Below are 23,250 nucleotides of genomic sequence, written 5' to 3'. Positions count from 1 at the left end.
GACAGAATGTAAACAATAACAAGCTTCCAAAAACCGGAAGAGATTTAGAAAACTTCCGTTGTATCCCTCCGCTTATGTTATGCTTACAAGTGTAAACAGGCTTAATATTCCAAGAAGTTTTTTTATTGTGATTTGTGTTTAAATTTGCGCTTAATTTTACCACTCATAAGACTTTTCTGTAATTTATAAATTCTAACAGGTCGCGAGCACAAAAAAAATTTAACAAAATTAATATCTCAGCGCAAATAAAGCGTAAGATTTGCCATGTTTTGAGTGTTATCACCTGTTTGGATATATTTCTGTAAAATAGCGCCGTTTGTTATTTTTCGGGTCTCATCATAGCAAGCTTGCGGAGATTTACGAATTCATTTGTTGTTTGTTTCGTCGAAAGTTAAATTGAAAAAACGCGTTATCTTGAAAACACTACAAGTGTAATAAAATTAGCTGGCGCGTTTTTTCAAGCTTATGCGTAAAAAAATCAGTCGTAAATGGTAACCCGGAAGTCTTACGGCGAGCTTTGACCCACAGCGCGTTAGCTTTACACGATATTGTAAATACCTTGATCCATATTGTAAATTATAATTTGCAAATATCCATTTATTGCCATCCAATTGAAAATGGGCATGGTTCATAAAAGTGAACATATTTTCAATGTAGTACCTGCTTACATTGTTGTAATTTAATGTAGTACACGCCTACATTGTTGTAGTTTAACTGAAAAGTATTGAGAGAATTTTGATAAAATATTACTTTTTTTTCAATTAAAACTCTAATGATGGTGTTGCTGTATTCCATTGCTGTCGGGGCATTTTTATTGGCAGGGAAATCACGTGGTAGGATACAGTTTTCCCTCATTCATTTCCATATTGTCTTCGTTATCATAGCATAAAATTAATAAAAGTTACAAAGGTATTGTTTTTCTATAAATATTTTTGTATCCCTAATTTAAAGGTATTTTCCTGCACTACTTTTATTACGCTTTTGATTGAAAAATGTAAAACTAAGAGAATTGTTTGTTTTTTTATTATTATAACGTAATTCTGCGTTACATTTTAAGATAAAATTATTTAAAAAAAGGTGCTTAATCTTATTAACCGTTTTAAAATTATTATTTTTTGTGCAAATAACATTAATATATTGCTGTGAATTACCGTTATAGAGATTCATTAAATGATTTAGAACTTAACGATCAGCTTCATGCACAGTGAGACGCAAACAAAAGTAATATTTAATATATCCGCCTTTTCGGTAAGTGAAAATATTAAATTACAGCTCAGAACACACCAAATTTGTTAGAACAGTATTATGTTACATAATGTTAAAACAATATAAATGTTATTTTTCAGAAATGAATACTTAGAAAAATTACTTCTGTTTACCAATAGATTTAAATACTTATAATAATAATAATTAATATTATTTGAACGTGAGAAGCGGAGGTACAAGCGTAAGCAAACAGGATTATTTAAGTGAACAATATCAACTTTTGTAAATAAAACTCTTTTCGGCCCAAAAAAGACAATTATTGCGAAGCAATCATAGGGGTTGGTGAGCGGCAGCGAACAGGAGGCTTAGCCACCGGCTATAAAATTTGAAGTTAGCAATAGCATTCGTTGTTGCTGGAGAGTACATAAAATAGGTTAGCATAAAAAAATTTTAAAAAATTTATAAATAAATACTATCTTAAAAGGGAAATGCTAATTACCATTAAAAATACAGGAGCTATAAAAAACCAACAGAATTTCCACCATTTTCCCACTTCGAAGCCTAGCATTTCCTTTATGTCGCCCGAGAATCGGCCAATTCCTGAAAAGAAAATTGACGATATCATAAGAATTCAATAAAAAAAGGAAGCTAATTTATTTTTCAGTCAATACTAATGGGATAAAAAAATATTGTAAAAAGATTTTCTAATAAATAAAAATAAGCGTTGTTTATATAATGTAAAAAAAAATTTTTACCTTTTGCAGTTCGAAATATTTTTTTATCTTTTTTAACCCCTCTGAGAATTTGTTCCGACTCTTTCCGAACTTCAAAACTGTCTACTTTTCTGCATCCAATGATTAGTTATAATTGAATATTAATCCCGTAAAGCACGAGTTTTTTTTTCCTCGGGAAAAGTGACAAAAAAATAGAGTTTCACTTTTTTTTTTTTTTTTTTTTTTTTAAACTGAAATCGAATATGTAGGCATAGTGTGTAAGCTATTTTCTGCAAATTTCAGTTGTGGGGGTGACTAGGGAGTAGGGGTTGGTGCATAAAAATTATGAAAAAAAATTACTGTACAAACAAAGTTTAAACAATTTGATGACAGGTTTATTTTGAATTTCGAAATATTAAAATCAACTTAAATCAATATAACAATTAATAATTAATAAATTAAATCCATATATCAAATAACTAATCATCAAAATACCCCACTTGGTTTACACGAGAAAAATACTGCATAGTGGTGTCATTTATGGCAAGTAAATAAAATTATAGTCTAGCCTATCTATTATGACTATAATCGATCTCAGACGGGTATTAGAAATGAAATAACGCGTGATACAAAATTGCCCGTGTGACACACGGTCATATGCAAATTTGCCGGTAACTTTCGCCAGTTAAGGGGCTAAAGAAGTGTTAAACAGGAAAGAAATTTTTATTAAAAATTTGCCCAACCGCTCAGTACGTAAGAGATTAAATTATAAGATAAATACCACGACTAACTTACATGTATTTAAAAATAGGCTTATTGAGTCAAAAAGTTATTCAGGGTGTGTAATTTTTACGAATTCATTCCATTTTTATTATTTACGATTTGTCTGCAAATTAAACTGATCTGCACTGAACCTTCATCTTCAAATTAAACTGATTTAACAAATCCATCTTTTTTTTAGTAGCTATTTAGTTTTACTCGATTCTATGGACCATAAATCCATAATGGACCACAACTTACCATAAATCCAAGAAACAGCAATGGCTTCGAAGAAAACAGCAAATAGAATGGAATAGCCAGCTGCATATCGATCTAACAATTGAACAATATAGGCTCCACCCTGTAAACGACAAACCATATTTTGAAATTTAAATTATCACATGACACGCGCAGTCTTGAGAAAACAGCATGATAAAATTTATTTTTTAAAATAAAACTACAAATAAAATTATTTTCTTAGATTCTTTTTCATTCTTAAGTAATTTTCCTTAGTTACTTTAGTTTTTAATTCTAAACTAAGTTATAAATTTAACTTAACATTGAAACTTGTTTTACTAATATATATCAAATCGGGTTATTTATATCCATAAGTAGTTCCACATCTGTATTATGTAAAACACCAACACGCATACTTATTGTCACGAAACCGATGAAATTTCTTTTCTCAAGTTGAAAAAAAAAGTGGTGAAAGGAATTGAGCTACAAACTGGCAAAAATAAAAGTTGAAAAGCGAACAGCTCATAAAATTCAACTTGCCAAGCTAAAATATGCAAAACATATTTTCTAATATTTAAAAACTAAATTATTATTTTATTTAATCCTTTTCTCAGTAAATAAAAATCGTTAATATAATCTGTTATCTTTTAATACCACAACCTTGCGTGCAGAATAAAATGAATTCTTAGAGATTCTACCTTATCAGCATAGAGTTCGAAAACCGTTTTATGCTTGTTAATGTTTTGAATTCATTGAGTTATGTTATTATTTCTCATACTTTCTTTTTCGCCAACACATATGAATTCATAAAGCTAAAGAAAATGAGCCTATGGTAATAAATAAACTCAATTAATAGCCAATATATGGATACCTTTACTTCCCTTGGCGAAAACTTTTCCAACGTATTCATGAAACTTGATTTTTGATTTCTTGGTGGACTGAAAGTGTCCTGTGGGGCTTAGCCTTGCAGCCCCATCCTCCGGATAATTTTTTTTAAATTTAGAATTTTTAACATTCTATACCTACATTAAAAGTGATAAACTACATTGGAGCTCCATATTTTTAGAAATAAAATTATTTGTTTTATTTATCATAATTAGATTCTTTACAATATTTGTTTATATTCACACTCTGGACAATAGAATTATTAAGCGAATGGATAATAATAATTCCCTACAATGATTCATTAATATTCTTCAGCTACTGGTAATCATCATCGTCAGGATAAATATTCCACTAATATTGCATTTCCTCCAACTACATCAAACTAGTTGATGATTACTACTGCAGTAGTAATCATCAAATTCTTCATCAAACATTTCTTTTAACCATGCTTAAAAATTAACGCAGGTAACATAAAAATTCTGAACTACATTTCCCAGTTTTAATGATACCTTATTAGCAAAGCAGGAAAGATGTGCATTTTCATGAAACTGAGATGCAACAGAATAAAGAGAAATAGACCAGAAATAAGTTAATTCAACATAATTTTTTTAACCCTGGCTTCTGTCCCTAATTTTTAAGTATCACTCAGCATTTGTTTTTCCTTTTCTAACCTTTATCCTTCGCTTTTATTTATTTTATGAATTTATGAATGAATAAATGATTTGAATCAGTTGGGTCTCAGAACTCTGATAATTGGAGATATATAGAGAAATTCTATAAATCCCTCTGCTTGCTATCACGAAAGAGACTTCCGGAGCAACTTTCGCAGTTCCTTTTTTGATCGCTTCGCTCGGATACAGAAATGCAGACTCGTACAAACAATATGTTCATGCATAAACCAAAACAGTCTGACTTTCAGACTTTCTTCAGCTCTCAAACTTATTCGTTCTAAACAATTGAGAGCAGTAAAACGCATTGCGAGTTAGCTCAAAAAGCAAACTTATACGTTTTAAGTTATTGAGAGCAGTAAAACGCATTTAGACTTCGCTCTTATAGCAAACTTATACGTTTTAAGTTATTGAGAGCAGTAAAACGCATTTAGACTTCGCTCTTATAGCAAACTTATACGTTTTAAGTTATTGAGAGCTGTAAAACGCGTTTGCTCTGATGGCAAACTCATACGTTTTAAGTTATTCAGAGAGGTAAAACGCATTTCAACTTAGCTCGGAAGGGAAACTTTTACGCTCTAAGTTATAAAGAGCAGTAAAGTTTGTATAATAAAAAAAACTAACTATGCATTTCAGAAAATTACAATAATTTTTTTCGTATTTATTTAATAGTCATTAGATTTTACTAATAATTTCAATGATCAACTGTGACGACAACTCAAAATCATTTTGTGACAACACATTCCTCTTGGAAAGGTTGATCCCTTTATTTTTTCTAATATCACATTGAGTAATGTAATGTTACACAAAAATCAATTAAATTTCGAATTTAAATGCAATCAAAACGAGTATAAAATAAAATTAAAATGTTACATAAAACCATTATTAAATTTGTGCTCACACATGGTTCAGACACCTCTATTTAATGACAAAACTACACAAAAATTGAGCAGCTATCTTTGAGAGAAAGGCTTTTAGTGCACCCTTGATGAAGTGAAAACAATTGGTACAATAAGGAGCTGAAATTAGCTATATATGAGGCAGATATTAGCAAATAAAATAAGCAGCATTGAATTAGTTAAATACGTCCGTAGAATTTAAAGTATTCAATTTTCAAACTAATCGGTACACAAATGAGAAACAGGTTCTGGCCAGTGTGAATTAACTGCGTTGAAGTAGACTTTAAAAGGCTGAAAGTGATAGAATCGAAGAGGGAAACAGACTAGAGGAATATTTTGAAGAAGGCCTTGGCCCACTAGGGGCTGTCAAGACAATAAAGAAAACATTGGGCTTAAATATAAGAATAGAGAAACATGAAAACTTATGATTTGCTATAGTATTAATAAGTTGCTTAATTCAACCATACTCCTGTTTAAATTGAATAATAATATCGTGTTACTGTAATTAAGAAGGGAGTATTCTTACGATATATTTCAGTTTAGCAATTTGTAACTGGTAAATTAAATTGGAATAATATTATATAAATTAACATACTTCAATATTTTTAACAATGTACATTTAACAATCTATATTAAAAGAAAGGAAGATCAGTGTGCAATACATACCTGCGTACAGCTTGGAAGGCCCACAAGAAAATAAAATGAGAAGAGACCAGCGACGAATAATTCTCTGTTTTTCTTCAGAAAAGGGTATTCGTCGCTTACTGCCGTAATAATAGCTTCAGACCCACCAAACTGAAACAAAGAATACAAATAGAATAAATACTTTGACTGAAAAATGGTCCTTGCTTTGAATGTGTTTATAAAAATCGTTAAAGTGTATCATAGAAATTAATAGACTATTACTATTAGACTAATTAATCAAACATCTAAACTGTTACCATTAGAATAATGAAATGACTTATCGAATTTCAAGACTATTACTAATAGATAAATAAAATAATTTTGTGAACTTCCAGACAATTACTGTTAAACCAATGGGATATTTTATTATTCTATAAGACTAAGATATTATTGATATTATTTTATAAGCTGTCAGTAATAGATCCACGTAGTTCTCAAGCTACTACCATTAGACAGAAAAGACATTTAATCGATTTACAGACTCACTAATAGATTTTTTTCATTTAAAAATAATGCAACTATTGCCATATTATATCATTGAATTAATAGTGCTACAGATTCCTTGAACGCTTACCTCTGTTGGCGGAAACTTTAAATTCAAAGACTTAAAAATATGGTTGTTAAAAAAATTGTGTTTAATGGGATAATTTTTTGAGCGAAATTCATCAACATTGAACTGAAGAAAAAATATTCAAAACCACCTGAATATAATAAAGTTTAACGAGTTTCTGGCTCTATGGGAACAACAAGAAGCTGAGTAATTTTTACCAAAGCTCTCTGGTAATGATTTTTAGAAATTAAAAATAAAATATAGTTTTATAACACGGGATAAAATTCAGCAAATGAGAGAAAATTTGGCAATTTTATCATGATCCCTTAGAGCATAGCATAAAAACCATTTAATTTGTTAAATTTGCTTTTGAGTTTTGTATTTTTTTCTAAATGTGTGGTAATAAGTAATATCATTTTTAAAACCAGAATTTCTGGGAAACCATTACCATATGAAAGCAAAAAATAACAAATGAATCGTTTAAACACTGTATATTTTGGTTGAATTATGGTTTCTTTTACCAGAAACGTCATTACCATACGGTATGGTAATTTCTCCAGAATTTCTTTCTTCGTGTGTACATTGTGCAAAATAAAAATTAGAACACCTTTGTAAATTTTGATTTACTGATCGGACTGTCATATGCTAAAATGCAATGTTAATGGTTCAAGAGATAATTTAAAATATACTGTTTCACTTGAGCAAATAATTTGTTTTCAAAAACGTACTTTCACTAAATAAACACACCTTTTATCGACAGATTTAGATTATAAACCTTTAAAATGTGGGGAGAGGACTAGTTGAGATTAAAAAAAAAGACGTTCCCAATAGTTTAGGCAAGATAGTGGTCCAAAGTTTTGACCCTTTTAATGTTAAAACTAAACTTTTAATATTTTGCCGTATCTCTGGAACTATTTAAGAAAACCTTAAACATTTTGCACACTATTGTAGAACTCATTTATCTTCTGAAATATTTTAAGTAAAATATAAATTTTATTTAAAAATTTCATGATTTTATTTAATAACCGACAAAAAAATTTTTGATTTGTTGTATAAACCTTAAATTGTGTAATTTTAGCCGATATAATCTGAATTTTTAGCAGAAACTGTTAGATAGTTCCTAAATGTAAATTTAAAGCTACGCCTTTTTTCAAATGTCATTAAGCAGAAACCTTTAAGCCGATTTTGCTTCAACTTTCCACATTGTTATAAAAAGTTACGTAATTTAGAATTTTGAGAATTTTGTATATTTTTACAATTCAACATTTTTCAACTATTTGCTAATCAAAATAATAAACAAATGCTACTATTTTTTTAAACTTTTATTTTGCATGGAATTATTATTGCAGGCGCTACATTTGTACAAAATGCTTTAATTCGTTAAAATAGTTCCGAAAATATTGGGAAATATGTATAAAATCTTTCGAATCGCAATAAGGACGCTAATTTTTCAGATCGTTGTACCTTTTTCTTTATAATGACTTACAATTTCCTTTCTTACAACTTTTCAATTACTGTATCTTGTTGACAATTTTAACCAAAATTTCATGTATGTTCTTTAAGAAAAAACTTGCTACATATATTAATATTTAGCAACCTTAACAGCTTGTTCACCATCACAGATGTGTACTTTCACAGCTAATCGTTGGAGTTGCCATTTAAATTTGTGTCTTTCCAACTAATCTTTAAATATCAAGCCACTTTTCAATTTTTTAAATATATTGAAGATTAAATATTTTTAAGATGAACGAGAATATACACTTTACGAGATCCTTTATGTATCATTTACGAGAATATATACTCACTGAACTATCGAGTCCAAGCGTAAGTAGCATTAGGAAGAACATAACTGACCAAAATGAGGATCCAGGCATTGTGGCCAAGGCCTCTGGATATACTATAAACACTAAGCCAGGACCTGCAAAAAAATTTTAAGCATTTATTATTATCTCTATTTCATTTTTTTTAAATAATAAATTTGTATAACTTTTATTATTGATGAAATTGCTTCATATTTTAAAAGAAATTTTTTTTTATTGCCTGAAGAATAAAACTTACGTATTTTTTTTCCTGTTCCTTGTAGCACCGAAACTTCCAAAATAAGAGCATAAATATTAAAGAGGCATATGCTTTAAAGTTGGGTGTTAGACTAGAATTCCCACGAATTCGTCTACTAGGGTTTTAAAATTTTTTAATAGTGGACTCAAAACATAAAAAATTTAAATTTTTTAAGTTATCTTTTAAACGTTAAGACAAAAATTATTTTTTATTTTATAACACAGCCGAGGCAATTTTTTGGGTTTATGACTACTAATGTTCAATTAATGGTAATGTTGCAATCTTGAATCCAATCCAGAAGACAAGGAAACTCCTGGATCGGGTATTGGGTCCCTTCAGGGAGGACTCTTTTATGGAACTAATCCGCATTTGAATTACATGGAGAAGGAAACCACGAAATCCTCCGACGCTCAGCCTGATAGCAAGGGGACTCTAATCCATGATCCGCCTGCTACTGAGGACATTTTACGTCATCACTGTGGTCGGTGTGAGTTATTAGTAGAAGGTACGTATATACACGAGGTTGTGCTCATCTCGTGTTCATTTTCCTCACCAAAACGGGTACCTGTATTATGACGTCGCATTCGCGAAACAAACCGCTGCTTTCTCTATTCCCTGTTACGTTCTACAACGCTTTTACAATGACGAAATTATTTAAATGCAATTTCAGATTATAGCTTTTATTAGTTTTAAATTTTTTTAAAATTTACAGACAGTATAGGAATGGAATGTTTATTTAGAGATCAAATAATATGTTTTATTTGGTTTAAAAAAACAAATGTTATGCTATGCGAGTGGCCCGGGTACAAAGCACGACCGATGCGATTTTTTCAACTTATGAAAGCAATCGATTAATTATTTTTCATTAAGTTCTTATGCATTTTTTGAGAGATTTATCGCACCTGATGCAAAAACTATAGAGTAATAAATAAGAGGAGAGGCAATCTACACAGAGAAGGAATCTCACGAATCAAGCAAGTTACACGGAGATCACCTTATTGAGTTGCAACAGGTGATAATTTAACTAAACGTGATTCAGGTTAAGTCACTCAATATGTGGAACAGATTGTTATAAAAACAAGCATCGGTGGATCAGTGGTAGAATGCTCGCCTGCCACGCGGGCGACCCGGGTTCGATTCCCGGCCGATGCAATCTTTTTAACCCATGAAATAATTTCATTAATTATTTTCATAGAATGCTTTAAAGAATTTTTTTAGCAATTTTTTACTGAATGTAAAGATCATAGAGTATGGAATAAGAGAAACCGACATAACGACTAACGCATGAGGCTGTATACTCAAGGAGATAGCCCTATTGAGTTGCAGCAGGTGATAATTTAACTAAACGTGATTCAGGTTAAGTCACTCAATATGTGGAACAGATTGTTATAAAAACAAGCATCGGTGGTTCAGTGGTAGAATGCTCGCCTGCCACGCGGGCGGCCCGGGTTCGATTCCCGGCCGATGCAATCTTTTTAACCCATGAAATAATTTCATTAATTATTTTCATAGAATGCTTTAAAGAATTTTTTTAGCAATTTTTTACTGAATGTAAAAATCATAGAGTAAGGAATAAGAGAAACCGACATAACGACTAGCGCATGAGGCTGTATACTCAAGGAGATAGCCCTATTGAGTTGCAGCAGGTGATAATTTAACTATACGTGATTCAGGTTAATCACTCAATATGTGGAACAGATTGTTATAAAAACAAGCATCGGTGGTTCAGTGGTAGAATTCTCGCCTGCCACGCGGGCGGCCCGGGTTCGATTCCCGGCCGATGCAATCTTTTTAACCCATGAAATAATTTCATTAATTATTTTCATAGAATGCTTTAAAGAATTTTTTTAGCAATTTTTTACTGAATGTAAAGATCATAGAGTATTGAATAAGAGAAACCGACATAACGACTAGCGCATGAGGCTGTATACTCAAGGAGATAGCCCTATTGAGTTGCAGCAGGTGATAATTTAACTAAACGTGATTCAGGTTAAGTCACTCAATATGTGGAACAGATTGTTATAAAAACAAGCATCGGTGGTTCAGTGGTAGAATGCTCGCCTGCCACGCGGGCGGCCCGGGTTCGATTCCCGGCCGATGCAATCTTTTTAACCCATGAAATAATTTCATTAATTATTTTCATAGAATGCTTTAAAGAATTTTTTTAGCAATTTTTTACTGAATGTAAAAATCATAGAGTAAGGAATAAGAGAAACCGACATAACGACTAGCGCATGAGGCTGTATACTCAAGGAGATAGCCCTATTGAGTTGCAGCAGGTGATAATTTAACTATACGTGATTCAGGTTAATCACTCAATATGTGGAACAGATTGTTATAAAAACAAGCATCGGTGGTTCAGTGGTAGAATTCTCGCCTGCCACGCGGGCGGCCCGGGTTCGATTCCCGGCCGATGCAATCTTTTTAACCCATGAAATAATTTCATTAATTATTTTCATAGAATGCTTTAAAGAATTTTTTTAGCAATTTTTTACTGAATGTAAAAATCATAGAATAAGGAATAAGAGAAACCGACATAACGACTAGCGCATGAGGCTGTATACTCAAGGAGATAGCCCTATTGAGTTGCAGCAGGTGATAATTTAACTAAACGTGATTCAGGTTAAGTCACTCAATATGTGGAACAGATTGTTATAAAAACAAGCATCGGTGGTTCAGTGGTAGAAAGCTCGCCTGCCACGCGGGCGGCCCGGGTTCGATTCCCGGCCGATGCAATCTTTTTAACCCATGAAATAATTTCATTAATTATTTTCATAGAATGCTTTAAAGAATTTTTTTAGCAATTTTTTACTGAATGTAAAGATCATAGAGTATGGAATAAGAGAAACCGACATAACGACTAGCGCATGAGGCTGTATACTCAAGGAGATAGCCCTATTGAGTTGCAGCAGGTGATAATTTAACTAAACGTGATTCAGGTTAAGTCACTCAATATGTGGAACAGATTGTTATAAAAACAAGCATCGGTGGTTCAGTGGTAGAATGCTCGCCTGCCACGCGGGCGGCCCGGGTTCGATTCCCGGCCGATGCAATCATTTTAACCCATGAAATAATTTCATTAATTATTTTTATAGAATGCTTCAAAAAAATTTTTTAGCAATTTTTTACTGAATGTAAAAATCATAGAGTAAGGAATAAGAGAAACCGACATAACGACTAGCGCATGAGGCTGTATACTCAAGGAGATAGCCCTATTGAGTTGCAGCAGGAGATAATTTAACTAAACGTGATTCAGGTTAAGTCACTCAATATGTGGAACAGATTGTTATAAAAACAAGCATCGGTGGTTCAGTGGTAGAATGCTCGCCTGCCACACGGGCGGCCCAGGTTCGATTCCCGGCCGATGCAATCTTTTTAACCCATGAAATAATTTCATTAATTATTTTCATAGAATGCTTTAAAGAATTTTTTTAGCAATTTTTTACTGAGTGTAAAAATCATAGAGTAAGGAATAAGAGAAACCGACATAACGACTAGCGCATGAGGCTGTATACTCAAGTAGATAGCCCTATTGAGTTGCAGCAGGTAATAATTTAACTAAACGTGATTCAGGTTAAGTCACTCAATATGTGGAACAGATTGTTATAAAAACAAGCATCGGTGGTTCAGTGGTAGAATGCTCGCCTGCCACGCGGGCGGCCCGGGTTCGATTCCCGGCCGATGCAATCTTTTTAACCCATGAAATAATTTCATTAATTATTTTCATAGAATGCTTTAAAGAATTTTTTTAGCAAATTTTTACTGAATGTAAAGATCATAGAGTATGGAATAAGAGAAACCGACATAACGACTAGCGCATGAGGCTGTATACTCAAGGAGATAGCCCTATTGAGTTGCAGCAGGTGATAATTTAACTAAACGTGATTCAGGTTAAGTCACTCAATATGTGGAACAGATTGTTATAAAAACAAGCATCGGTGGTTCAGTGGTAGAATGCTCGCCTGCCACGCGGGCGGCCCGGGTTCGATTCCCGGCCGATGCAATCTTTTAAACCCATGAAATAATTTCATTAATTATTTTCATAGAATGCTTTAAAAAATTTTTTTAGCAATTTTTTACTGAATGTAAAAATCATAGAGTAAGGAATAAGAGAAACCGACATAACGACTAGCGCATGAGGCTGTATACTCAAGGAGATAGCCCTATTGAGTTGCAGCAGGTGATAATTTAACTAAACGTGATTCAGGTTAAGTCACTCAATATGTGGAACAGATTGTTATAAAAACAAGCATCGGTGGTTCAGTGGTAGAATGCTCGCCTGCCACGCGGGCGGCCCGGGTTCGATTCCCGGCCGATGCAATCTTTTTAACCCATGAAATAATTTCATTAATTATTTTCATAGAATGCTTTAGAGAATTTTTTTAGCAATTTTTTACTGAGTGTAAAAATCATAGAGTAAGGAATAAGAGAAACCGACATAACGACTAGCGCATGAGGCTGTATACTCAAGGAGATAGCCCTATTGAGTTGCAGCAGGTGATAATTTAACTAAACGTGATTCAGGTTAAGTCACTCAATATGTGGAACAGATTGTTATAAAAACAAGCATCGGTGGTTCAGTGGTAGAATGCTCGCCTGCCACGCGGGCGGCCCGGGTTCAATTCCCGGCTGATGCAGTCTATTTAACCCATGAAATAATTTCATTAATTATTTTCATAGAATGCTTTAAAGAATTTTTTTAGCAATTTTTTTACTGAATGTAAAGATCATAGAGTATGGAATAAGAGAAACCGACATAACGACTAGCGCATGAGGCTGTATACTCAAGGAGATAGCCCTATTGAGTTGCAGCAGGTGATAATTTAACTAAACGTGATTCAGGTTAAGTTACTCAATATGTGGAACAGATTGTTATAAAAACAAGCATCGGTGGTTCAGTGGTAGAATGCTCGCCTGCCACGTGGGCGGCCCGGGTTCGATTCCCGGCCGATGCAATCTTTTTAACCCATGAAATAATTTCTTTAATTATTTTCATAGAATGCTTTAAAGAATTTTTTAGCAATTTTTTACTGAATGTAAAAATCATAGAGTATGGAATAAGAGAAACCGACATAACGACTAGCGCATGAGGCTGTATACTCATGGAGATAGCCCTATTGAGTTGCAGCAGGTGATAATTTAACTAAACGTGATTCAGGTTAAGTCACTCAATATGTGGAACAGATTGTTATAAAAACAAGCATCGGTGGTTCAGTGGTAGAATGCATGCCTGCCACGCGGGCGGCCCGGGTTCGATTCCCGGCCGATGCAATCTTTTTAACCCATGAAATAATTTCATTAATTATTTTCATAGAATGCTTTAAAGAATTTTTTTAGCAATTTTTTACTGAATGTTAAGATCATAGAGTATGGAATAAGAGAAACCGACATAACGACTAGCGCATGAGGCTGTATACTCAAGGAGATAGCCCTATTGAGTTGCAGCAGGTGATAATTTAACTAAACGTGATTCAGGTTAAGTCACTCAATATGTGGAACAGATTGTTATAAAAACAAGCATCGGTGGTTCAGTGGTAGAATGCTCGCCTGCCACGCGGGCGGCCCGGGTTCAATTCCCGGCCGATGCAATCTTTTTAACCCATAAAATAATTTCATTAATTATTTTCGTAGAATGCTTTAAAGAATTTTTTTAGCAATTTTTTACTGAATGTAAAAATCATAGAGTAAGGAAAAAGAGAAACCGACATAACGACTAGCGCATGAGGCTGTATACTCAAGGAGATAGCCCTATTGAGTTGCAGCAGGTGATAATTTAACTAAGCGTGATTCAGGTTAAGTCACTCAATATGTGGAACAGATTGTTGTAAACAAAAGCATCGGTGGTTCAGTGGTAGAATGCTCGCCTGCCACGCGGGCGGCCCGGGTTCGATTTTCGGTCGATGCAATCTTTTTAACCCATGAAATAATTTCATTAATTATTTTCATAGAATGCTTTAAAGAATTTTTTTAGCAATTTTTTACTGAATGTAAAGATCATAGAGTATGGAATAAGAGAAACCGACATAACGACTAGCGCATGAGGCTGTATACTCAAGGAGATAGCCCTATTGAGTTGCAGCAGGTGATAATTTAACTAAACGTGATTCAGGTTAAGTCACTCAATATGTGGAACAAATTGTTATAAAAACAAGCATCGGTGGTTCAGTGGTAGAATGCTCGCCTGCCACGCGGGCGGCCTGGGTTCGATTCCCAGCCGATGCAATCTTTTTAACCCATGAAATAATTTCATTAATTATTTTCGTAGAATGCTTTAAAGAATTTTTTTAGCAATTTTTTACTGAATGTAAAAATCATAGAGTAAGGAAAAAGAGAAACCGACATAACGACTAGCGCATGAGGCTGTATACTCAAGGAGATAGCCCTATTGAGTTGCAGCAGGTGATAATTTAACTAAGCGTGATTCAGGTTAAGTCACTCAATATGTGGAACAGATTGTTATAAAAACAAGCATCGGTGGTTCAGTGGTAGAATGCTCGCCTGCCACGCGGGCGGCCCGGGTTCGATTCCCGGCCGATGCAATCTTTTTAACCCATGAAATAATTTCATTAATTATTTTCATAGAATGCTTTAAAGAATTTTTTAGCAATTTTTTACTGAATGTAAAAATCATAGAGTATTGAATAAGAGAAACCGACATAACGACTAGCGCATGAGGCTGTATACTCATGGAGATAGCCCTATTGAGTTGCAGCAGGTGATAATTTAACTAAACGTGATTCAGGTTAAGTCACTCAATATGTGGGACAGATTGTTATAAAAACAAGCATCGGTGGTTCAGTGGTAGAATGCTCGCCTGCCACGCGGGCGGCCCGGGTTCGATTCCCGGCCGATGCAATCTTTTTAACCCATGAAATAATTTCATTAATTATTTTCATAGAATGCTTTAAAGAATTTTTTACTGAATGTAAAAATCATAGAGTATGGAATAAGAGAAACCGACATAACGACTAGCGCATGAGGCTGTATACTCATGGAGATAGCCCTATTGAGTTGCAGCAGGTGATAATTTAACTAAACGTGATTCAGGTTAAGTTACTCAATATGTGGAACAGATTGTTATAAAAACAAGCATCGGTGGTTCAGTGGTAGAATGCTCGCCTGCCACGCGGGCGGCCCGGGTTCGATTCCCGGCCGATGCAATCTTTTTAACCCATGAAATAATTTCATTAATTATTTTCATAGAATGCTTTAAAGAATTTTTTTAGCAATTTTTTACTGAATGTAAAGATCATAGAGTATGGAATAAGAGAAACCGACATAACGACTAGCGCATGAGGCTGTATACTCAAGGAGATAGCCCTATTGAGTTGCAGCAGGTGATAATTTAACTAAACGTGATTCAGGTTAAGTCACTCAATATGTGGAACTGATTGTTATAAAAACAAGCATCGGTGGTTCAGTGGTAGAATGCTCGCCTGCCACGCGGGCGGCCCGGGTTCGATTCCCGGCCGATGCAATCTTTTTAACCCATGAAATAATTTCATTAATTATTTTCATAGAATGCTTTAAAGAATTTTTTTAGCAATTTTTTACTGAATGTAAAGATCATAGAGTATGGAATAAGAGAAACCGACATAACGACTAGCGCATGAGGCTGTATACTCAAGGAGATAGCCCTATTGAGTTGCAGCAGGTGATAATTTAACTAAACGTGATTCAGGTTAAGTCACTCAATATGTGGAACAGATTGTTATAAAAACAAGCATCGGTGGTTCAGTGGTAGAATGCTCGCCTGCCACGCGGGCGGCCCGGGTTCGATTCCCGGCCGATGCAATCTTTTTAACCCATGAAATAATTTCATTAATTATTTTTATAGAATGCTTTAAAAAAATTTTTTAGCAATTTTTTACTGAATGTAAAAATCATAGAGTAAGGAATAAGAGAAACCGACATAACGACTAGCGCATGAGGCTGTATACTCAAGGAGATAGCCCTATTGAGTTGCAGCAGGAGATAATTTAACTAAACGTGATTCAGGTTAAGTCACTCAATATGTGGAACAGATTGTTATAAAAACAAGCATCGGTGGTTCAGTGGTAGAATGCTCGCCTGCCACACGGGCGGCCCAGGTTCGATTCCCGGCCGATGCAATCTTTTTAACCCATGAAATAATTTCATTAATTATTTTCATAGAATGCTTTAAAGAATTATTTTAGCAATTTTTTACTGAGTGTAAAAATCATAGAGTAAGGAATAAGAGAAACCGACATAACGACTAGCGCATGAGGCTGTATACTCAAGTAGATAGCCCTATTGAGTTGCAGCAGGTAATAATTTAACTAAACGTGATTCAGGTTAAGTCACTCAATATGTGGAACAGATTGTTATAAAAACAAGCATCGGTGGTTCAGTGGTAGAATGCTCGCCTGCCACGCGGGCGGCCCGGGTTCGATTCCCGGCCGATGCAATCTTTTTAACCCATGAAATAATTTCATTAATTATTTTCATAGAATGCTTTAAAGAATTTTTTTAGCAATTTTTTACTGAATGTAAAAATCATAGAGTAAGGAATAAGAGAAACCAACATAACGACTAGCGCATGAGGCTGTATACTCAAGGAGATAGCCCTATTGAGTTGCAGCAGGTGATAATTTAACTAAACGTGATTCAGGTTAAGTCACTCAATATGTGGAACAGATTGTTATAAAAACAATCATCGGTGGTTCAGTGGTAGAATGCTCGCCTGCCACGTGGGCGGCCCGGGTTCGATTCCCGGCCGATGCAATCTTTTTAACCCATGAAATAATTTCATTAATTATTTTCATAGAATGCTTTAAAGAATTTTTTTAGCAAATTTTTACTGAATGTAAAGATCATAGAGTATGGAATAAGAGAAACCGACATAACGACTAGCGCATAAGGCTGTATACTCAAGGAGATAGCCCTATTGAGTTGCAGCAGGTGATAATTTAACTAAACGTGATTCAGGTTAAGTCACTCAATATGTGGAACAGATTGTTATAAAAACAAGCATCGGTGGTTCAGTGGTAGAATGCTCGCCTGCCACGCGGGCGGCCCGGGTTCGATTCCCGGCCGATGCAATCTTTTAAACCCATGAAATAATTTCATTAATTATTTTCATAGAATGCTTTAAAAAATTTTTTTAGCAATTTTTTACTGAATGTAAAAATCATAGAGTAAGGAATAAGAGAAACCGACATAACGACTAGCGCATGAGGCTGTATACTCAAGGAGATAGCCCTATTGAGTTGCAGCAGGTGATAATTTAACTAAACGTGATTCAGGTTAAGTCACTCAATATGTGGAACAGATTGTTATAAAAACAAGCATCGGTGGTTCAGTGGTAGAATGCATGCCTGCCACGCGGGCGGCCCGGGTTCGATTCCCGGCCGATGCAATCTTTTTAACCCATGAAATAATTTCATTAATTATTTTCATAGAATGCTTTAAAGAATTTTTTTAGCAATTTTTTACTGAATGTTAAGATCATAGAGTATGGAATAAGAGAAACCGACATAACGACTAGCGCATGAGGCTGTATACTCAAGGAGATAGCCCTATTGAGTTGCAGCAGGTGATAATTTAACTAAACGTGATTCAGGTTAAGTCACTCAATATGTGGAACAGATTGTTATAAAAACAAGCATAGGTGGTTCAGTGGTAGAATGCTCGCCTGCCACGCGGGCGGCCCGGGTTCAATTCCCGGCCGATGCAATCTTTTTAACCCATGAAATAATTTCATTAATTATTTTCGTAGAATGCTTTAAAGAAGTTTTTTAGCAATTTTTTACTGAATGTAAAAATCATAGAGTAAGGAAAAAGAGAAACCGACATAACGACTAGCGCATGAGGCTGTATACTCAAGGAGATAGCCCTATTGAGTTGCAGCAGGTGATAATTTAACTAAGCGTGATTCAGGTTAAGTCACTCAATATGTGGAACAGATTGTTGTAAACACAAGCATCGGTGGTTCAGTGGTAGAATGCTCGCCTGCCACGCGGGCGGCCCGGGTTCGATTTTCGGTCGATGCAATCTTTTAACCCATGAAATAATTTCATTAATTATTTTCATAGAATGCTTTAAAGAATTTTTTTAGCAATTTTTTACTGAATGTAAAGATCATAGAGTATGGAATAAGAGAAACCGACATAACGACTAGCGCATGAGGCTGTATACTCAAGGAGATAGCCCTATTGAGTTGCAGCAGGTGATAATTTAACTAAACGTGATTCAGGTTAAGTCACTCAATATGTGGAACAAATTGTTATAAAAACAAGCATCGGTGGTTCAGTGGTAGAATGCTCGCCTGCCACGCGGGCGGCCTGGGTTCGATTCCCAGCCGATGCAATCTTTTTAACCCATGAAATAATTTCATTAATTATTTTCGTAGAATGCTTTAAAGAATTTTTTTAGCAATTTTTTACTGAATGTAAAAATCATAGAGTAAGGAAAAAGAGAAACCGACATAACGACTAGCGCATGCGGCTGTATACTCAAGGAGATAGCCCTATTGAGTTGCAGCAGGTGATAATTTAACTAAGCGTGATTCAGGTTAAGTCACTCAATATGTGGAACAGATTGTTATAAAAACAAGCATCGGTGGTTCAGTGGTAGAATGCTCGCCTGCCACGCGGGCGGCCCGGGTTCGATTCCCGGCCGATGCAATCTTTTTAACCCATGAAATAATTTCATTAATTATTTTCATAGAATGCTTTAAAGAATTTTTTAGCAATTTTTTACTGAATGAAAAAATCATAGAGTATTGAATAAGAGAAACCGACATAACGACTAGCGCATGAGGCTGTATACTCATGGAGATAGCCCTATTGAGTTGCAGCAGGTGATAATTTAACTAAACGTGATTCAGGTTAAGTCACTCAATATGTGGGACAGATTGTTATAAAAACAAGCATCGGTGGTTCAGTGGTAGAATGCTCGCCTGCCACGCGGGCGGCCCGGGTTCGATTCCCGGCCGATGCAATCTTTTTAACCCATGAAATAATTTCATTAATTATTTTCATAGAATGCTTTAAAGAATTTTTTACTGAATGTAAAAATCATAGAGTATGGAATAAGAGAAACCGACATAACGACTAGCGCATGAGGCTGTATACTCATGGAGATAGCCCTATTGAGTTGCAGCAGGTGATAATTTAACTAAACGTGATTCAGGTTAAGTTACTCAATATGTGGAACAGATTGTTATAAAAACAAGCATCGGTGGTTCAGTGGTAGAATGCTCGCCTGCCACGCGGGCGGCCCGGGTTCGATTCCCGGCCGATGCAATCTTTTTAACCCATGAAATAATTTCATTAATTATTTTCATAGAATGCTTTAAAGAATTTTTTTAGCAATTTTTTACTGAATGTAAAGATCATAGAGTATGGAATAAGAGAAACCGACATAACGACTAGCGCATGAGGCTGTATACTCAAGGAGATAGCCCTATTGAGTTGCAGCAGGTGATAATTTAACTAAACGTGATTCAGGTTAAGTCACTCAATATGTGGAACTGATTGTTATAAAAACAAGCATCGGTGGTTCAGTGGTAGAATGCTCGCCTGCCACGCGGGCGGCCCGGGTTCGATTCCCGGCCGATGCAATCTTTTTAACCCATGAAATAATTTCATTAATTATTTTCATAGAATGCTTTAAAGAATTTTTTTAGCAATTTTTTACTGAATGTAAAAATCATAGAGTAAGGAATAAGAGAAACCGACATAACGACTAGCGCATGAGGCTGTATGCTCAAGGAGATAGCCCTATTGAGTTGCAGCAGGTGATAATTTAACTAAACGTGATTCAGGTTAAGTCACTCAATATGTGGAACAGATTGTTATAAAAACAAGCATCGGTGGTTCAGTGGTAGAATGCTCGCCTGCCACGCGGGCGGCCCGGGTTCGATTCCCGGCCGATGCAATCTTTTTAACCCTTGAAATAATTTCATTAATTATTTTCATAGAATGCTTTAAAGAATTTTTTTAGCAATTTTTTACTGAATGTAAAAATCATAGAGTAAGGAATAAGAGAAACCGACATAACGACTAGCGCATGAGGCTGTATACTCAAGGAGATAGCCCTATTGAGTTGCAGCAGGTGATAATTTAACTAAACGTGATTCAGGTTAAGTCACTCAATATGTGGAACAGATTGTTATAAAAACAAGCATCGGTGGTTCAGTGATAGAATGCTCGCCTGCCACGCGGGCGGCCCGGGTTCGATTCCCGGCCGATGCAATCTTTTTAACCCATGAAATAATTTCATTAATTATTTTCATAGAATGCTTTTAAGAATTTTTTTAGCAATTTTTTACTGAATGTAAAAATCATAGAGTAAGGAATAAGAGAAACCGACATAACGACTAGCGCATGAGGCTGTATACTCAAGGAGATAGCCCTATTGAGTTGCAGCAGGTGATAATTTAACTAAACGTGATTCAGGTTAAGTCACTCAATATGTGGAACAGATTGTTATAAAAACAAGCATCGGTGGTTCAGTGGTAGAATGCTCGCCTGCCACGCGGGCGGCCCGGGTTCGATTCCCGGCCGATGCAATCTTTTTAACCCATGAAATAATTTCATTAATTATTTTCATAGAATGCTTTAAAGAATTTTTTACTGAATGTAAAAATCATAGAGTATGGAATAAGAGAAACCGACATAACGACTAGCGCATGAGGCTGTATACTCATGGAGATAGCCCTATTGAGTTGCAGCAGGTGATAATTTAACTAAACGTGATTCAGGTTAAGTTACTCAATATGTGGAACAGATTGTTATAAAAACAAGCATCGGTGGTTCAGTGGTAGAATGCTCGCCTGCCACGCGGGCGGCCCGGGTTCGATTCCCGGCCGATGCAATCTTTTTAACCCATGAAATAATTTCATTAATTATTTTCATAGAATGCTTTAAAGAATTTTTTTAGCAATTTTTTACTGAATGTAAAGATCATAGAGTATGGAATAAGAGAAACCGACATAACGACTAGCGCATGAGGCTGTATACTCAAGGAGATAGCCCTATTGAGTTGCAGCAGGTGATAATTTAACTAAACGTGATTCAGGTTAAGTCACTCAATATGTGGAACTGATTGTTATAAAAACAAGCATCGGTGGTTCAGTGGTAGAATGCTCGCCTGCCACGCGGGCGGCCCGGGTTCGATTCCCGGCCGATGCAATCTTTTTAACCCATGAAATAATTTCATTAATTATTTTCATAAAATGCTTTAAAGAATTTTTTTAGCAATTTTTTACTGAATGTAAAAATCATAGAGTAAGGAATAAGAGAAACCGACATAACGACTAGCGCATGAGGCTGTATGCTCAAGGAGATAGCCCTATTGAGTTGCAGCAGGTGATAATTTAACTAAACGTGATTCAGGTTAAGTCACTCAATATGTGGAACAGATTGTTATAAAAACAAGCATCGGTGGTTCAGTGGTAGAATGCTCGCCTGCCACGCGGGCGGCCCGGGTTCGATTCCCGGCCGATGCAATCTTTTTAACCCTTGAAATAATTTCATTAATTATTTTCATAGAATGCTTTAAAGAATTTTTTTAGCAATTTTTTACTGAATGTAAAAATCATAGAGTAAGGAATAAGAGAAACCGACATAACGACTAGCGCATGAGGCTGTATACTCAAGGAGATAGCCCTATTGAGTTGCAGCAGGTGATAATTTAACTAAACGTGATTCAGGTTAAGTCACTCAATATGTGGAACAGATTGTTATAAAAACAAGCATCGGTGGTTCAGTGATAGAATGCTCGCCTGCCACGCGGGCGGCCCGGGTTCGATTCCCGGCCGATGCAATCTTTTTAACCCATGAAATAATTTCATTAATTATTTTCATAGAATGCTTTTAAGAATTTTTTTAGCAATTTTTTACTGAATGTAAAAATCATAGAGTAAGGAATAAGAGAAACCGACATAACGACTAGCGCATGAGGCTGTATACTCAAGGAGATAGCCCTATTGAGTTGCAGCAGGTGATAATTTAACTAAACGTGATTCAGGTTAAGTCACTCAATATGTGGAACAGATTGTTATAAAAACAAGCATCGGTGGTTCAGTGGTAGAATGCTCGACTGCCACGCGGGCGGCCCTGGTTCGATTCCCGGCCGATGCAATCTTTTTAACCCATGAAATAATTTCATTAATTATTTTCATAGAATGCTTTAAAGACTTTTTTTAGCAATTTTTTACTGAGTGTAAAAATCATACAGTAAGGAATAAGAGAAACCGACATAACGACTAGCGCATGAGGCTGTATACTCAAGGAGATAGCCCTATTGAGTTGCAGCAGGTGATAATTTAACTAAACGTGATTCAGGTTAAGTCACTCAATATGTGGAACAGATTGTTATAAAAACAAGCATCGGTGGTTCAGTGGTAGAATGCTCGCCTGCCACGCGGGCGGCCCGGGTTCGATTCCCGGCCGATGCAATCTTTTTAACCCATGAAATAAATTCATTAATTATTTTCATAGAATGCTTTAAAGAATTTTTTTAGCAATTTTTTACTGAATGTAAAAATCATAGAGTAAGGAATAAGAGAAACCGACATAACGACTAGCGCATGAGGCTGTATACTCAAGGAGATAGCCCTATTG

At 35.0% G+C, this 23,250-nt stretch overlaps 1 protein-coding gene and 23 non-coding genes across 24 annotated transcripts in view; 23 read left to right on the top strand and 1 right to left on the bottom strand.

Annotated features, from left to right (window-relative positions):
* DAT (Sodium-dependent dopamine transporter) overlaps positions 1-23,250 on the bottom strand; it is a 92,591-nt gene that overhangs the window by 4,318 nt on the left and 65,023 nt on the right. The window contains exons 8-11 of the mRNA XM_043044543.3: positions 8,407-8,519; positions 6,034-6,162; positions 2,940-3,039; positions 1,706-1,806 (exon numbers count right to left, since the gene is read on the bottom strand). Of these exons, the coding sequence (XP_042900477.2) occupies positions 1,706-1,806; positions 2,940-3,039; positions 6,034-6,162; positions 8,407-8,519 (443 nt within the window). The remainder of the gene's footprint in view (positions 1-1,705; positions 1,807-2,939; positions 3,040-6,033; positions 6,163-8,406; positions 8,520-23,250) is intronic.
* On the top strand, positions 10,058-10,128 carry TRNAG-GCC (transfer RNA glycine (anticodon GCC)). The gene has a single exon. It is a non-coding gene; the product is annotated as a tRNA-Gly (tRNA).
* Positions 10,691-10,761, top strand: TRNAG-GCC (transfer RNA glycine (anticodon GCC)). Its single transcript has one exon. It is a non-coding gene; the product is annotated as a tRNA-Gly (tRNA).
* Positions 11,641-11,711, top strand: TRNAG-GCC (transfer RNA glycine (anticodon GCC)). Its single transcript has one exon. It is a non-coding gene; the product is annotated as a tRNA-Gly (tRNA).
* TRNAG-GCC (transfer RNA glycine (anticodon GCC)) lies at positions 12,275-12,345 on the top strand. Its single transcript has one exon. It is a non-coding gene; the product is annotated as a tRNA-Gly (tRNA).
* Positions 12,592-12,662, top strand: TRNAG-GCC (transfer RNA glycine (anticodon GCC)). The gene has a single exon. It is a non-coding gene; the product is annotated as a tRNA-Gly (tRNA).
* On the top strand, positions 12,909-12,979 carry TRNAG-GCC (transfer RNA glycine (anticodon GCC)). The gene has a single exon. It is a non-coding gene; the product is annotated as a tRNA-Gly (tRNA).
* On the top strand, positions 15,128-15,198 carry TRNAG-GCC (transfer RNA glycine (anticodon GCC)). Its single transcript has one exon. It is a non-coding gene; the product is annotated as a tRNA-Gly (tRNA).
* On the top strand, positions 15,444-15,514 carry TRNAG-GCC (transfer RNA glycine (anticodon GCC)). Its single transcript has one exon. It is a non-coding gene; the product is annotated as a tRNA-Gly (tRNA).
* Positions 15,749-15,819, top strand: TRNAG-GCC (transfer RNA glycine (anticodon GCC)). The gene has a single exon. It is a non-coding gene; the product is annotated as a tRNA-Gly (tRNA).
* Positions 16,066-16,136, top strand: TRNAG-GCC (transfer RNA glycine (anticodon GCC)). Its single transcript has one exon. It is a non-coding gene; the product is annotated as a tRNA-Gly (tRNA).
* TRNAG-GCC (transfer RNA glycine (anticodon GCC)) lies at positions 16,383-16,453 on the top strand. Its single transcript has one exon. It is a non-coding gene; the product is annotated as a tRNA-Gly (tRNA).
* TRNAG-GCC (transfer RNA glycine (anticodon GCC)) lies at positions 17,017-17,087 on the top strand. The gene has a single exon. It is a non-coding gene; the product is annotated as a tRNA-Gly (tRNA).
* Positions 17,651-17,721, top strand: TRNAG-GCC (transfer RNA glycine (anticodon GCC)). The gene has a single exon. It is a non-coding gene; the product is annotated as a tRNA-Gly (tRNA).
* TRNAG-GCC (transfer RNA glycine (anticodon GCC)) lies at positions 19,235-19,305 on the top strand. The gene has a single exon. It is a non-coding gene; the product is annotated as a tRNA-Gly (tRNA).
* Positions 19,551-19,621, top strand: TRNAG-GCC (transfer RNA glycine (anticodon GCC)). The gene has a single exon. It is a non-coding gene; the product is annotated as a tRNA-Gly (tRNA).
* Positions 19,856-19,926, top strand: TRNAG-GCC (transfer RNA glycine (anticodon GCC)). Its single transcript has one exon. It is a non-coding gene; the product is annotated as a tRNA-Gly (tRNA).
* On the top strand, positions 20,173-20,243 carry TRNAG-GCC (transfer RNA glycine (anticodon GCC)). Its single transcript has one exon. It is a non-coding gene; the product is annotated as a tRNA-Gly (tRNA).
* On the top strand, positions 20,490-20,560 carry TRNAG-GCC (transfer RNA glycine (anticodon GCC)). The gene has a single exon. It is a non-coding gene; the product is annotated as a tRNA-Gly (tRNA).
* On the top strand, positions 21,124-21,194 carry TRNAG-GCC (transfer RNA glycine (anticodon GCC)). Its single transcript has one exon. It is a non-coding gene; the product is annotated as a tRNA-Gly (tRNA).
* TRNAG-GCC (transfer RNA glycine (anticodon GCC)) lies at positions 21,429-21,499 on the top strand. Its single transcript has one exon. It is a non-coding gene; the product is annotated as a tRNA-Gly (tRNA).
* TRNAG-GCC (transfer RNA glycine (anticodon GCC)) lies at positions 21,746-21,816 on the top strand. Its single transcript has one exon. It is a non-coding gene; the product is annotated as a tRNA-Gly (tRNA).
* Positions 22,063-22,133, top strand: TRNAG-GCC (transfer RNA glycine (anticodon GCC)). The gene has a single exon. It is a non-coding gene; the product is annotated as a tRNA-Gly (tRNA).
* Positions 23,014-23,084, top strand: TRNAG-GCC (transfer RNA glycine (anticodon GCC)). The gene has a single exon. It is a non-coding gene; the product is annotated as a tRNA-Gly (tRNA).

Source organism: Parasteatoda tepidariorum, chromosome 2, assembly GCF_982258835.1.
Source record: "Parasteatoda tepidariorum strain Cologne lab strain chromosome 2, Ptep-v5.0, whole genome shotgun sequence".
Classification (NCBI taxonomy): Eukaryota; Metazoa; Arthropoda; class Arachnida; order Araneae; family Theridiidae; genus Parasteatoda; species Parasteatoda tepidariorum.
This window is presented reverse-complemented; position numbering and strand designations above follow the sequence as displayed.